At 35.1% G+C, this 16,357-nt stretch overlaps 2 protein-coding genes across 2 annotated transcripts in view; one reads left to right on the top strand and one right to left on the bottom strand.

The window, feature by feature from the left end:
• Nucleotides 1–16,357, top strand: part of LOC127876080 (tripartite motif-containing protein 2-like) — a 65,549-nt gene that overhangs the window by 2,389 nt on the left and 46,803 nt on the right. The window contains exon 2 of the mRNA XM_052420989.1: nt 10,636–10,696. The gene's annotated coding sequence lies outside the window, so the exon portion shown is untranslated. The remainder of the gene's footprint in view (nt 1–10,635; nt 10,697–16,357) is intronic.
• Nucleotides 4,825–16,212, bottom strand: LOC127876128 (uncharacterized). The gene is made up of 5 exons (XM_052421123.1): nt 16,143–16,212; nt 6,489–6,741; nt 5,803–5,895; nt 5,352–5,542; nt 4,825–5,153 (listed from the first exon to the last, which is right to left on the bottom strand). The coding sequence occupies exons 2-4, from the start codon at nt 6,709–6,711 to the stop codon at nt 5,490–5,492; spliced, it is 369 nt and encodes a 122-aa protein (XP_052277083.1). The 5' UTR covers nt 6,712–6,741; nt 16,143–16,212; the 3' UTR covers nt 4,825–5,153; nt 5,352–5,489.

Below are 16,357 nucleotides of genomic sequence, written 5' to 3'. Positions count from 1 at the left end.
CAATTATACCCGAATTTGCACCAATAAAATCTTAGAATGTAAAATGTTCTAATACCATCCATTATTTACTAAGATCAACAAAGGATGCCTAGCATGCAGGTGAAAAGGGTCAATTATATTGATTACAGTTGAAATATTGTCACAGCACTTCACTCACATGCAACTTCTACAAATAATATACCATGTTAAATAATTATTTCCAAAAGTTCATATGCGTAAAAATGAGATTTGTATTCTTAAAACATGACTAAATGGTATCTTTAGCAAGTTGCAAACATTCCTTATTGGAAAACTATAAAGTTCCAGAATATTCTCTCAGTTTATCAGCCATATAAGGTTGGGTATGGCGGAAAATCCAATACAGCAAAGGCCAGTATGAGTCATGCTGCAATTTCATGACAAGTCTATTGCCTGCAAATTGTCTGGAAGTAGGAATTATTTCATGTGCCTATGGTATGTACATCTTATATTTTGTATTTATTTATTACTAATTTATTTATATTTTCTTATAATATTGCATATAAATAAAAATAAAAACCGGTGCATCAGAAGCTGTCACTGTTATTGGAGCCTCTGATTTTTTACATAAATTAAAACTATATTAACCTCCTTTTACTACATGTTTTGTATATGCTTCTAAGACAATTACAATGGAATTCCATTGAAAACTCGCAATATACTATAATTGCATGCCCATATTGTATCATCCGTGTATATGTCTCTTTCTACATGTGTCATAATGCACTGCATTGTCCACGTATATTTGATTGATATATTAACATAAAAAGTTTATACATTGAAAAAAAATAGTTATATTTTGTCTCATTTTTCAAAAGGTTTTCAACAAAGTTCTAGCATTGACCACTCTTAATTAAACTTTAAATGTAACAAACCTGTATAGAGAACTTTCTTGCCCTTGTATTCTGGGCATGTCAGGTCGAGATCAATGTCACTGTTGTGTCACTGTTGCTTAAAGTAGAAAAAGGTTCTGCTCAATAACTTGAGGTTGGATGGAGATGTGCTGGCATTTTGTATAAAGGTACTTTACATGAAGGCCATTGGGCCCAGTTCAAGGTCAGTGTTACTTAAATAAGAAAAAAAACAGCAGACAGGTTGTTACTGGTCAATTAATTTAGTTTGCAGTGACCAATCTTAATGAAATTTATAGGATATGGCATTGAGATTCATGGAGACCTACCATGAGCTTGTATATGAGGTGTGCTGGGTCAAGGTAACAGTTCCTAAAAAATATAAAATAGGTTTTTGGTGAAACACTTCAGTAAGGACAGAGGTATTGCATTAAAACCTTTTATGCTGGTTGATCATGATATCACTGTTACTTAATAAATAGAGAAAAAAAACATCTCCATTACAACTTGAATATGGATGTAGTTATTGTTCTGACAATTTTGAGTAGGTAACTTTGGTATACCTAGCTTGTGATTACTGTCACTCTTCTTAACTCTGTCCAACAATTTGGTTTTTAGTGTGAGCGTTAGCTCACACTATTGTTACAGACCATAATTGCAAATCAGTATGTGCTTTGAAGCCTTAGGTATGGTATGGAAAGGCAACCACTGCCAGTTGCAGCAGACAACAAATGCTATATAGAGCGTCTGCTAGGAAAGATAACCACCACATTTGCCTGTTTATAGTTCACCACTGGTACACTGCAGAGAGTTTATATAACTAATAGTGTTTAACAGCTTGTAAGACGAGATTGGCCAGTCTAGTGTTTATCATTGAAATCTGTACATATTGGCTGCTTTCAGGTAAAACGGGGCTTAATGCATGTCAAATAAGATTAGCCTGTGCATACTGATTAGCCTGTGCAATGCGCACAAGCTAATCAAGGACAACATTTTACAACAGCGAACACCTACAGTGCCTTCAGCGCTTTGATTAAATATAATTGTTTTCACTGAATAGCTGGTTCGTGTGTTTGAGCAATAACATACAAACCCAGGTAAATGTGATTGCACAAGTATTTAAATTAATTATTCAAACAATTTTTATGCCCCCTTTCAAAGAAAAGGGGGTATATAGTTTTCGCACTGTCCGTCTGTAAGTCTGTCTGTAAGTCTGTCTGTCAGTCTGTCACACTTTTCGTGTCCGCTCTCTTATTTAAATAGTTTTTATCCGATCTTTACGAAACTTGGTCAGAAAATGTATCTAGACTATATCTAGGTCAAGTTCAAATATGGGTCATGCCGGGTCAAAAACTAGGTCACGGGGTCAGAAAAACAAATCCAAGGGAAGTAATAAGCTTTAAATGGAAATAATTATCTGACCTGCCAAATTATATATTTTTGTTAAATAAATCACAGGGGCGCAGTAGGCGGCATTGTGTTTCTGACAAACACATCGTGGTAAAAGGTCAAGGTCATCCTTCAAGGTCTAAGGTCAAAAATACAAATCCAAGGGAAGTAATAAGCTTTAAAGGGAGATAATTATTCAATATTGAACATAGCAACTTGATATTTGGCATGCATGTGTATCTCATGGAGCTGCACATTTTGAGTGGTGAATCTACAGTCACAGTAGTGGCTTTTAATTATTTGCTACTAAAAATAGAGATTTGTTAGAGACAATTATTTTCAAGGGAAGTAATTTATATTATTATAAATCTCAGATTATATATTTCCTCACTAAGAATTTAAGTTCTTTTCAAAGTTACTGTACAGATTTTTCATTTTGATTATTTATAACTCAAATGATTGATTTGTCAAAGGTTTTTAACCAGGTTTTCCGAAGGAAAAAACTGGTTATTAGATTGGCGAATGCGGGCGGGCTGGCTGGCTGGCGGGCTGGCTGGCTGGCTGGCGGGCTGGCGGAATAAGCTTGTCCGGGCCATAACTATGTCGTTCATTGTCAGATTTTAAAATCATTTGGCACATTTGTTCACCATCATTTAACGGTGTGTCGCGCGAAATAATTACGTCGATATCTCCAAGGTCAAGGTCACACTTTGAGTTCAAAGGTCAAAAATGGCCATAAATGAGCTTGTCCGAGCCATAACTATGTCGTTCATCGTCAGATTTTAAAATCATTTGGCACATTTGTTCACCATCATTGGACGGTGTGTTGCGCGAAATAATTACGTCGATATCTCCAAGGTCAAGGTCACACTTTGAGTTCAAAGGTCAAAAATGGCCATAAATGAGCTTGTCCTGGCCATAACTATGTCATTCATTGTGAGATTTTAAAATCATTTGGCACATTTGTTCACCATCATGGGACGGTGTGTCCCACGAAAGAATCACGTCAATATCTCCAATGTCAAGGTCGCCACGACTAAAAATAGATTTAAAAAAAAAAAAAACTTACAAAGGGGGTTAATTTTTTTTGGTCATTTCAAAAGTTCAGTTTGAGTTTTCTCCCTTTATCAGATTTTTTTTTCACAATGAAAACCTGGTTTTGTGACAATTTTGTCCCTTGTTTTAAAATGATATAATTATCATTTCTTTCCTGTACTAATTTGTGAATGGTAGGGTTCATTACATACCCGTGGACTTATGTCCATAGATACACGATGAACTCTGGCTATGATCTCTTTGATTAACCACAGGCCTTGGTTGTCAGTGATGTCTGACTTAGTCATTTTTGACTGTCTACAGACCCCCCCCCCATGGTTGGATTGGACAAAATCCAAGGGAAGTAATAAGCTTTAAAGGGAGATGATTTCTATACCTGCCAAATTATAAATAGAAATTTTATTTCAAAGCGGCCCAGTAGGTCGCATTGTGTTTCTGACGAACACATCTCTTGTTGAAATTTGTTATTTCTTACTATCGTTTTAAACATGCTTTTTATTGATAATATATAAAGCATGTAGTTCTATATAGTGCTACAATTTCTGGTCAGAATTCTTAACTCCAAATAGATGTTTTGAAATTTACAGTTTTTTGGAAGATGCAGGGCATCCATAACTATTATTATAAGAATGATCAAAAGTACATGTATGACAAAACTATTATTTTCATGAGGCCTCTTAAAAACTTTGTTTTAGTGAGGAACCAGCTGTCCAAAGTTTAAGACATTGCAAAAAAAATATTAATGATAACTGACTTTTTCTTGAATAAATGATGCCATGTAATCCGATCTTTTTGTTCTTTCAATAAATTTTTCTTTGCATTCTTTTTATATCCCAATAATGGCATCACAAGGCTTTGCATGTGCATTATTCAGGTCAGAGTGTGCTGTCACTGCATTTGTCTGACCTTTTACTAAAGTTGATAATTCATGTCAGATTGTGCTGTGAATGATACACTATGATATGGTTATTATCAGTTTCAAAAATGTGTGATGGTGTTCACAGGTGGTTAGCGTGTGGCTATGATATTAATTAGTGAAAACATCATTTTGAATGATAAATAATCATATTTTAAGGAAAAATCAACTTTTCTGGAAAAAAAATTTCACTATCAAATATATATGTATCGCGTCGTGAGAAAACCTGCATTATTGACAAAAAAATCAATTTTTTATATCAAATGAAAAATCTTTTTCTTGTGATTAAAATGATGTATAACACTCTTTATTTCAATTTTTAAGTCTGTGATAACTGTTGATTTGTATACCATGGTAACGTCGTAAATAACGTCAACATCATGACGTCTAGATTTTGTAACCGGGCTCTTCATATAATAACGTTGTTTAGGAATAGACAGTCTGTTAACAATGACTATTTTTACTTTGTAGCGGAGAAACCACTTAATTTCATTTATATGAAAGGGCAACATTTTAAATAACGAGAAACACAAGTTTCTAACATAATTACCTCAAGCAAATTTATTATCTTTTTTTTTCTTACGTGTCCATATTTTCATTTTTATTTTTATTCTTCCCATTTACAGAAAAACATACAATTTACGTCGCACATCAGTGTTTAAAATATATCAGTCTGAGTTTCAAATAATCACAGTCCGCTTTGATTCAGGGATGTACTTAATCACGGACTTATGGTCAGGTACCTTCGCCTGCTCTCAGATAGTCCGGCTGGTGAAAGAACGGACGGTCGCTCATTGTGCGCAAAGTCGACCGCATTGTTGTTAATCAGTTTTACACTGATCTCTTCGGTATCCCGTCGCTCTCGAAAGAAAACGATCCCAGGCGCATCACTATCAAACCGGAAGTACTGAAATTTCCTGCAACTAAGATGTGCAATTTGTCGTGTATAAACATTGTTACATTTGTTTTCATGGACAGTTTGCGTGTCATAATTAATTTGTATCATTACAGATTAAACAATCTAATTTAATCATTGAAAATATGGCCAACGTATCCCGATATTCAGACAAAAATATATCTTAACTATAGTTATTGTTTTAAATACATCTCTAAATAAATACCGAATGCCTTGAACTGCTTTTAAGCGGGGTTCAATAAAGAATTTCCAGTCACTCCATGGCCAGAGCGGATAAGTTATGGCAGTGTTGGTAACTGAAGACTGCTCGACAACATCTGCCATCTCTGCCAGGGTTTCCACATCAGTCATTCTTGATTGCAGCAAACCCACTGTCTACATGGCTGCGTGCATGACCTGTGCAATAAATCTATGGTTATGAATTCATGTTTAACAATGTGCATATGGTTACTGGTTGACAAACACACAGATGCACGCATTATTGCACAAGGAACACTATGATGATCGGGGCATTATCAATATTTATATTTTTATTAATTTTCAACTAATGTATATCGGCAACATGATAACCATGTTAAGTGTTGTTAGTTTCCCCAGAAAGTGTGAATAGCATGACTGGTTTCAATTGCATGTATGTTGGAAGCAACGTTATATACCTGGTGTCTGCATCAGGTATTCAATGGTCTTGTTTTGGCCCGTCAAAACCCGCCACATAAAGTAACCCAGCACAAACCGGTTTTTGTTCTGGCCTGAAAGTTGAAAACATTCTATATTTGAAACGCTCTTTACATACAAAGGATTTATGAATAAATTTAGTTGCCCAAAATTTCCTTCATACATCGTTGAAACAAAGAAAAGAGGGGTTCAATCCTCATAGTTGTATAACTTTAACTATGTGTATGGTTTCAAGATATTGAGTAAAATACAACATAATTCATGCGTGTATGAAGTCAGTCGGCATGCAGCTGCCTATATGACCTGCGCAGTATCAAATGTGTACATATGACGCAAATGGCATTGCACCAATACATTTACTCATGGATGCAACCCGCTTTATCCTAAAATATAATGCAACATTATGCTCTCCAGCTCATCAGAACGCAGTAACATGATGAAACCATAGGGAAGTGATATTATTAAATAATTTTGCAACTTGTTGACAGTTGACACAGTCGGGAGCATTTAACACCTCGTTTTTCGTGAACAATATATGCAACATTGTGCTCTCCAGCTCATCAGAACGCAGTAACATGATGAAACCATAGGGAAGTGATATTATTAAATAATTTTGCAACTTGTTGACAGTTGACACAGTCGGGAGCATTTAACTTTGAAAACCCACCTGGACAGTTGTCGGCATGAATTGAGAAGGACGATGCCAATGGACAGTGCTGTTTCAGCGCCCAATTAATCATGGCAATGACAGCATTTGGACCCTGTGACTGTTTCCCATCTTCGCCAATCGTCTGCAACTCGTCGTATACAAAATTAATTTGACTGCCACCGCTTACTCGAAATCCGAACAGCATCACCTTCAGCAAAGACAAGAAGTACAGGGGACCCATCTGCCTACTCGTATGCGGAATGCTGACACTCTGAAGTGGAATTTGAAATGCATTTTGTTCACATGGTCTCACTTATTATCATTATATTATTATTATTATATTTTTATAATTATTATTATTATTATTATTATAAACATTAAAATTTAAGCATATTCATCTATGCCTTTCATTAATTAGAATTCCTAATAACATTCACATTCTTATCAATAATATACAGTTTATATTTTAATAGACACCAATTAACAGTTTTAAACACAATTTTCCCTTTCTTGCATCATTTACATGATTGGTCATGTGCGGCAGAATCCAATTTCTGGATTTCAGTAATTGCGTTCGAGATAACTGTTCGTAATGACTCACACATCGCGCACACATCGTCAAGTGGCTTGACGATCTTGATATGTGGAACACAACGTGACCAAATCGTTTGAAAGGCTGTTAGATGCAAATACTTCACACCCTCGTTGATCCATAGTTGCTTGTAGTCATTATGAATTCCCAGTTTCGTTTTATGTGATGGTAAGAACACCACCGGAATATGGTCATTTCCACGTGGAGCTGCTGAATAGAATATCCCAATCGTCTCAGCAGTATTTTTCAAGAAATGCACCACCCGTTGCACATCTTCGAGCTGCATGGCGTGCATAGGCTGCGGACCTTTGTTTCCGTGGACTCTGGGAACAGCTCCGTGTAAAGTCACATGTTTTAACATGTTTGAAAGCACAGTACGTTTTGTATCGTAACACAACATGAATGTCGATTTACACACATTTTTACCATGAATAGCAAACGACCTCTTTTTTCTTCGTCTTTTGTTTCCCCGTTTTGTTGTTTCAGTACAAACGAAATCGTTGCTGAGTATTCCCATAAGAAACTGACCCTTCTCGTCTCTGCTCATTTCTTGCATATTTAACACACTTGATCGGATCTGGTCATAGCTGAAATGCTTTTGACAGTTTTTTTAACAGCCGCAGCCTTTCATAAATTTGTGTTTGTTAGGTAGGTCCGAATCATTTGCCACTGAAGAGAGGTCTTCATCATCGGATACTTCAGCTTGAAGTTCTAGCAGAGCAGCCTGAAGTTGACACATTTCCACTTCCGCGTGATCTTGCTGCTGGTCAACGAGATGATCGTCTGACTCGCTGTCACTGCTGCATGACTGTTGAGATGCAAATGGTGTATTGCACGGAGTCCTTCCAAAATGCTGGTTTTCGATTTCCTTTAAAAAGTAATAATAAAACATATAGAACTAATTACAAATTGTTAAATAGAAACGAAAGTTGTATTATCTATGTATAAGGAATTTAACATTTGACAAAAACATTTTTTTTTAAAGTGTGTCCATCAGGTCTCAATCTTGAAAAAGTCACTGTTATCAAACTCTGCCTCTTAACCGACTGAGCTATTTCCGCTCATAATATAATGAGACTGTAACATTCTTATGTGTACAATTATTACTGTATTAACACAGAGACCGATATTAATAATGACTTCGCAATTTTGACACGAGTCTAATATGAAACATCTTTTCACAACATTTTCAACAAGCAACTTTTACACAGCTGAAATATAAATTCTTACTTTTATATCTTATGCATAAACTTAAATTGACGAAATGCAACTCATAAAAATAATAAACAAAATGACAAAAGGTGGCTCTTCTGTCCTGTTTACAAATACATCAATCGTAGAGGTGATGTTTATTTAATACCAGAGCTATTGAAATATTTACTTTATTAATGTCCCGATATAAGTACGGGCATGTAATATGCAAAACGATCAAATTGAGTACATGAAACTAAAATTACTAGTAATTTAAATTTCTCGAGAAAACCACGTGACATTTAAACAGTGCTTAAAGTCATGCCAAATAATTCAAGTTTATTTACTACAACTGCATGCCAAATTCAAAACCAAATCAGAATATTAAATGTAAAAGGTGCTTACCTCTAATTCCACGTCCATATCGCGAAAAATCACAAAGAATTGCTTATGATTTTACTTTCATGTAAACTTGCTTCGGTAAAAATAGCACGAAATTTACGCGGAAATCTTTGATATCATTTTCTTGATGACTTTGTAAATGTCAATTAGGCAGGTTTTCTCACGACGTGATACATATATAACAAGGTATTCAACTCGAAATCACCCGAAAACGGTGCATCGCTTTGAACAGCCATTACTTCATCAATTTTGCAGCGATTTTAACAATCTCGGTCTTATTCAAGCATAAATGAATTTCCTATCTGGAAATGTACATGTCTTGCAATATTTTTATACGCCCGTTTTAAAAAAAAAGGGACGTATTATAGTTTCACCTTGGCAGCGGGGGGGGGGGGGGGGGGCTGTCCACAGCAGTTTCCGCTCTCTAATTCAAATAGTTTCTATCCGATCTTCATTAAACTTGGTCAGAAGTTGTATCTAGACAATATCTAGGTCAAGTTCGAATATGGGTCATGCCGGGTCAAAAACTAGGTCACAGGGTCACTTAGTGCATTTCAAGCATTTATGCATGGTGTCCCCTCTCTAATTGAAGTAGTTTTCATCTGATCTTCACCAAACTTGGTCAGAAGTTGTATCTGGACATTATTTAGGTCAAGTTCGAATATGGATCATGCCGGGTCAAAAACTATGTCACAGGGTCATTTAAACCATTTCAAGCATTTAGCATGGTGTCCGCTCTCTAATTGAAGTAGTTTTCATCTGATCTTCACCAAATTTGGTCAGAAGTTGTGTCTAGACAATATCTACATGTAGGTCAAGTTCAAATATGGGTCATGCCAGGTTAAAAACTAGGTCACAAGGTCACTTAGTGCATTTCAAGCATTTAGCATGGTGTCCTCTCTCTAATTGAAGTAGTTTTCATCAGATCATCACCAACTTTGGTCTGAAGTTGTGTCTAGATGATATGTAGGTCAAGTTCAAATATGGGTCATGGTAAAGTTATCAAGTTGTCCAAAGCCTTAAAACGGGCGTATCTTGTGACAGTTTGGCACTCTTGTTACAATTAATACTGGGTCAACTTTTAGGAAATAACACGATACACAACTCGCATGACCCACTTGACATTGATCAGACCTAATCTAAGACTGAAATCTTCACGGAGTAAAGTGCATTTTCCCAGCAAAGTTCACTGACCTCGATACCATAATTCAATAAAACGTATGAAAAAACATTTTTACTGTGCTTGCCGTTGCATGATGCATCAAAACCAACTGTCCAGCGCCGTTTGAAACCTTTGTTTACATACATTTCAACTAACTGACATTTTAAACACACAAGTGATTTCATTGGTCCCATGCGAAGGTGTGTCTTTACACCTGAAGATTTCATTCATGAATCCTGTCTGATCGTGTCATTTTAGTAGGTCACGCGAATTGTGTATCGTTTTATTTCTTAAAATTTGACCCAGCATGTGTAGAAATATAAAAAGATATATACATTTCCTGAAAGGAAATTAATTTCTGCGTTGAATAAGACTATGTTCATGAAAATCTATGCAAAATTGATGGAGTAATGGCTGTTCAAAGCAATGCACCCTGTTTTCGGGTGGTTTCGAGTATACCTTGTTATATATATATATATTGATAGTGAATTTTTTTTTCAGAAAAGTTGATTTTTCCTTATTATATGATTATTTATCATTCAAAATGATGTTTTCACTAATTAATATCATAGCCACACGCTAACCATCTGTGGAGGTGTTCATTGCATTCCAATCAGTTGTTGATCAACTTATTCCAGGTTCTGCAGAAAACTTAATCTCTTGTAACTGATACTTTTTAAAATATAGGTGCCTCAGCTGCAATGTGCCTGCACTGAGTTCCAATGTCCATTAAAATGGTCTTTAAGAACTTACTTTGAATTGTGCATGGTATACACGCTGCTATGAAATAAAGTGTCAAAATATTGTTACAATTTCAGATATAAAGTGAAATGACAGTTCTAGAAAATTAGGAGAGTAGGAGAGACAACTGCAAAACATGTAAGTATCACTGACACAAGTGCAGATGTTATTCAGTATCTCATCATAATGTTACCTTTCTTTTATTTTGATTTCAGGGCAACAACACAATTGTCGCTTGGATTATAGAACTATTAAAAAAAAAAAAAAGAAGTACACAATTTAACTTAAACAATTTGTGGATTCTACTTTACAGTAACTGATAATTTACGTTGATAAGTTGAATTTATTAGATTAATTGAAAGAGAATTAGTAAGTTTCTTTCAATTTCTTCCAATAGTATAAGAGAACTCAGATATTGAATAGTCAATATGGTATTAACTGCTTTAAATTCTTTATGGGTCCATCAGAGAAAATAAGAAGAAACTGATGGCAGCTTTGGTCCAAAACCTACACTTATTGTGGCAAACATTTAATATGGCAAGATTGTCAATTTCTTTTTCCACAGCAGCTAAATACACGCAAAGTCTGGCTCTCAGTTTCCTGGCCTAATTAATCCTGAAGACAGACCACTAATTTTAGCTGAAGAAATTTTGTTGGCATAGCTGTCTAACCCAGCTTTGTCCGCGTAGCTGTTTAACATCACTTGACCTTACCTGACCTTTGTAAGTGTCCAATAAAATTCAAATAATTTCCCGCTGCTAGACACGAATGAATACACTTCATTTATTCCATTGGCTGATTTGAGCATACCACCAAAACATTGGAAACATGACCGCGTCTTTGTAACACTGTTTTACTGCGTGTTCAGCATGAAACAATTTTATCTCTAATGAAAAGGCTTGATAGATAGAACAGTTTTACACTGACAACTCTTGAAATCAATACAGTTTGTGCGTGCACCTTTTATTATTATCCCCCGCCATAGGCGGGGGGATATTGTTTTGGCATTGTCCGTCCATCCGTCCGTCCGTATTTCCGTCCGTCCGTCTGGCACTTATGTTTCCGGAGCCATATCTTGGAAGTGCTTTGGCGGATTTAATTGAAACTTTGTATGAGTATATATATGGATAAGAGGATGATGCACTACAAATGGCATTGTACACCATTTGTTAATAATGGAGTTATGGCCCTTTGTATCTTCAAAAAATGCTTTTTTGAGTGTCAAATATAACACTTTTGTGTCCAGAAGCATATTGGCGGAGGATATCAATTCAACGAATTTGCTTGTTTTCAGAGGATTGCCAGCGCCAGAGTGTTTGTACTTAAAGGCTATGTTCTCATATTTAGTAATTACTTCCATATTCATGTCTGTGTACTAGTATATTTAAGTTCATAAAAGTATCCTTTTTTCCATATCCTGATATTCGTTTTGGTCAAACCATTTTAAATTGTTTTCGATATTGAACATTTAACACGTAAAAGTATAAAGTTGTAAACAAGCTGTCATCCCAGCAGTGGAAGTGTGGCCTCACTTTAATGCATTGCATTCCAACCCGCAAGGTATCAGGGTCAGTTCGTGGCCAGTATAATAAGTGTTATATAATATAGACGCTATCGCATGAACTAGGTGAACTGGAATTTTCTTTAGACCAGAAATATGTATCTTAGATACTTTAAGGTTACTTTTGAATCTACAGTCACGGTAGTGGCTTATAATTATTTGCCACTAAAAATAGAGATTTGTTAGAGACAATTATTTTCAAAGGAAGTAATTTATATAATTATAAATCTCAGATTATATATTTCCTTACTAAGAATTTATTTTCTTTTCACAGTTACTGTACAGATTTTGTATTTTGTTTATTTATAACTTAAATGATTGATTAGTCAAAGGTTTTTCTAAATGATATAAATATCATTTCTTTCTTGTACTAATTTGTGATTGGTAGATTTCATTACTTGCCTGTGGACTTATGTGCATAGATACATGATGATTGTGGCTATGATCTCTTTGATAAACCACAGGCCTTGGTAGTCGGTGATGTTTGACCCGGCTGTAGGGTGGCATATAGCAGTTGAACTGTCAGTCCGTCTGTCAGCCGTCCGTCCGAAAACTTTAAAATTGGCCATAACTTTTGCAATATTGAAGATAGCAACTTTACATTTGGCATGCATGTGTATCTCATGAAGCTGCACATTTTGAGTGGTGAAAGGTCAAGGTCATCCTTCAATGTTAAAGGTCAAAAAACAACAAACAAAATCCAAGGGAAGTAATAAGCTTTAAAGAAAGATGATTTCTATACCTGCCAAATGATAAATAGAAATTTTATTTCAAAGCGACGCAGTAGGGGGCATTGTGTTTCTGACGAACACATCTCTTGTTTATTAATTTAACAAGAATTATTCCACCATATTGACTAATGTATTAAGCATTAGCGCGATGATTCTCGATACTGTTAATAATCGAATCAAATAGCAATGCCAGACAAACCACTAAAACAGTTTTGTTCGAAGAACGCGCGTACAAATATTAAAAATATGTACGGATACTTCGTGTGTGGCCGGTTGACTCTTATGTTTTAATTTCACTTCCATTCTTCTTTTGGTTTTCTGTTTTGTATCTATAGGTTTATGACCAGCAATATGTAATAATGTAAAATAAGCAGCAAAAACTCCGCGTAACATCCCGTACTGCGTTAGTTGCAGCTAAGAACTGCAAAGAAAAAGACATTCGCTATCTTTGATCTCATTCACTGAACTCTCTACCTTTCACCAACTCCAACCACAATCAACGCCGTATATCTTTTTTAAAGATATTTCTTGTTACCTTAATAGCTGACCTTTGTTAGTGTCCTATCAATTTGAACTTTTTCCGCTGGTAGGCCTGAAACTTTTTTTAAAATACAAAACGTGCAATCTACAAACACTTTTTGACTTTCTATTTTGGGGAACTATAGGATTGGAAAAAGAATACTACAGTGCCCTTCGCAGCGATGTTAACTGCGTGTTCAGCATGAATTAATTTTATCTCTAATGATAAGGCTTGAGAGATAGAACAGTTTCACACTCAACTCTCGACATCAATACAGTTTGTGTAGCAGTCCCTTTATATTTAGAAGATTATGTCAGCCTCAGAGCGTTTGTATTTAAAGGCTGTGTTCTCATATTTAGAAATTACTACCATATTGCATTCTGTGTTAACTTTCATGTTTACTATGTGAACTAAATGTTTATTTTAATCAGAACGATATTAAATGAAGATATTCAGCAATATTATTAAGGTATGTCAATCAAAGATTCCTTAAGTGTTTTCAACAATTACGTGATACATACCAGTTTTGATTAATTTAATTTGAAACATTCCACCATATAGACCAATTTATTAAGCACTAGCAAGATGATTCACAATACTATTAATTATCAAATCAAATAACAATGTCCCACAAACCACTAAAGAGGTCTGTTCATAGAACATGCCTATAAATATTTCAAATATGTACGGAACATTCGTGTATTGCCGGCTGACCTATATGCTTTCATTTATTTCCATTCTTCTTTTATATTTCTGTTTTGTATTTGTAGATATGTGATAAATAATATCTAATAATGCGAGATAAGCCACAAAATCTGGCGCAACACCATGTAATTGATTTGCCTCTGATGCAGCTAAGAACTGCGCAGAAAAACGGCATTTGCTATCTTTGATACCATAGATATAACTTTTGATTGTTCATAAACACCAACCACAATCAACGCCATATATCTTTTTTAAAGATATTTCTTGGTTCTGTTTAAATAAGTGTTTCTGAAAGTTACAAGGTTTGCATTTGAACTTACCATTTACTGCATTAGCCTCTTTTATAGTACGCACAAAAGGACTTAATAATATGTAATAAAATGGAGGATGCTAGTCCTTCTGGTAATTGTGAAATGGTATTTTCGGCGTAGCTGTCTAAGCCAGCTTTTCACCTTATAACTGACCTTTGTAACTGTCCAATAAAATTCAAATAAAATTTCCCACGGCTAGGTCAGAATGAATACACTTCATTTATCCCATAGGCTGATTTGAGCATACGACCAGAACATTGGAAACATGTCCGCGTCTTTGTAACGCTCTTTTACTGCGTGTTCAGCATGAAACAATTTTATCTCTAATGAAATGGCTTAATAGATAGAACAGTTTCACACTCAATCACGACATCAATACAGTTTGTGCGTGCACCTTTTATTTTCAGAGGATTGCCAGCGTGAGAACGTTTGCATTTAAAGGCTATGTTCTCATATTTCCATATTCTTGTCAACATGTTAACATGCAAAAGTATAAATAGCAGTGGAAGCGAGGCCTCACTTTAATGCATTGCATTTCAAGCCGCGAGGAATCAGGGTCAGTTCGCGGTTAGTGTGTGTGAATGTCAGAGTTTATATACAGGTCATCGCTGCGTCTTCACGACTACCTTATGTGCTGATCAGAGTTCGCGGCCAGTAAAATAATCGTTGTGTAATAAAGACGCTATAGCCTAAACTAGGTGAACTGGTATTTTCTTTAGACCAGAAAGATGTTAAATGAAGATATCCAGCGATATAATTATGGTATGTCAATAATAGATTTTTAATGTGTTTTCAACAATACCATGATGAATATTATTTTTAATTAATTTAACAAGAATTATTCCACTATATTGACTAATGTATTAAGCATGAGCGCGATGATTCTCAATACTGTTAATAATCGAATCAAATAGCAATGCCCGACAAACCACTAAAACAGGTTTGTTCGAAGAACGCGCATATAAATATTTAAAATATGTACGGATACTTGCCGTGTGGGCGGTTGACTCATATGTTTTAATTTCACTTCCATTCTTCTTTTGGTTTTCTGTTTTGTATCTATAGGTTTATGACCAGCAATATGTAATAATGTAAAATAAGCCGCGAAAACTCCGCGTAACATCCCGTACTGGGTGTGATGCAGCTAAGAACTGCACAGAAAAAGACATTCGCTTTCCTTGATCTCATTCATTGAACTCTTTACCTTCCATAAACTCCAACCACAATCAACGCCGTATATCTTTTTAAAAGATATTTCTTGTTTCAAGTAAAAAGAATACTTTTATGGAATCCTATCTTAGACGAAATAATAACGCGTGGAGATAGTCCAAGTCCATTATAGTCCAGAGATAAGTGTCATTTTAGAAAATATATATATATTGATAGCAATTTAAATTGAAAGGATTTAAACTCTCATCTACACATTATAGTTAATACAACAAAAACCCACATGGTGTGTATTCTATACCATTTTAATTATTTTACAAATTGGTTTTTGTATACACATGTACTTTCTATTTATACACTACATCAATCAAATTAGGTTATTGCTAAATGAGGATATGTCTAACTTAATTATACTTGTTGTGGGATAAATATCATCATCGTTTTGTTCACAGTCATTGTGCCATAAAATTGTTTGCACTTTTCAACTATACAAATACACAGTATTTAAGATGTTACATGTATTATGTTATTCACACAAATAAGAAAAGATGGTGTAGGGAAATGTTAGCCTGCTCAATAAGATATGTACCGGTATAAGACTCCTAGCAGTGATATATCCCAACAGTGCAAATTCATGAAATATTTATAGTACAATCTTCTTTCCTAAGAAATGCTCTGTAAGTTGTTATCATCAAGGTCACAGACACTTGTTGGAAAGAAGATTATGCAGATTATGGAACTCATCTTGAGATAGTATCATATTTCAATCTTATGGCAGGCAATGCACATCTGTTACTTCCCATG

The sequence above is a fragment of the Dreissena polymorpha genome, chromosome 4 (assembly GCF_020536995.1).
Source record: "Dreissena polymorpha isolate Duluth1 chromosome 4, UMN_Dpol_1.0, whole genome shotgun sequence".
NCBI classification, from domain to species: domain Eukaryota; kingdom Metazoa; phylum Mollusca; class Bivalvia; order Myida; family Dreissenidae; genus Dreissena; species Dreissena polymorpha.
The sequence above is the reverse complement of the archived record's forward strand: the minus strand, read 5'-3'. Positions and strand labels throughout refer to the sequence as shown.

Excerpts from the sequence above, each read along its gene's own strand:
- LOC127876128 (XM_052421123.1), bottom strand. The coding sequence starts at position 6,711 with ATGGGTCCCCTGTACTTCTTGTCTTTGCTGAAGGTGATGCTGTTCGGA. Across the intron at positions 5,896-6,488 it reads TCATGCCGACAACTGTCCAG|GCCAGAACAAAAACCGGTTT; the intron begins GTGGGTTTTCAA and ends TTCAACTTTCAG. Across the intron at positions 5,543-5,802 it reads ATACCTGATGCAGACACCAG|GTCATGCACGCAGCCATGTA; the intron begins GTATATAACGTT and ends TTTATTGCACAG.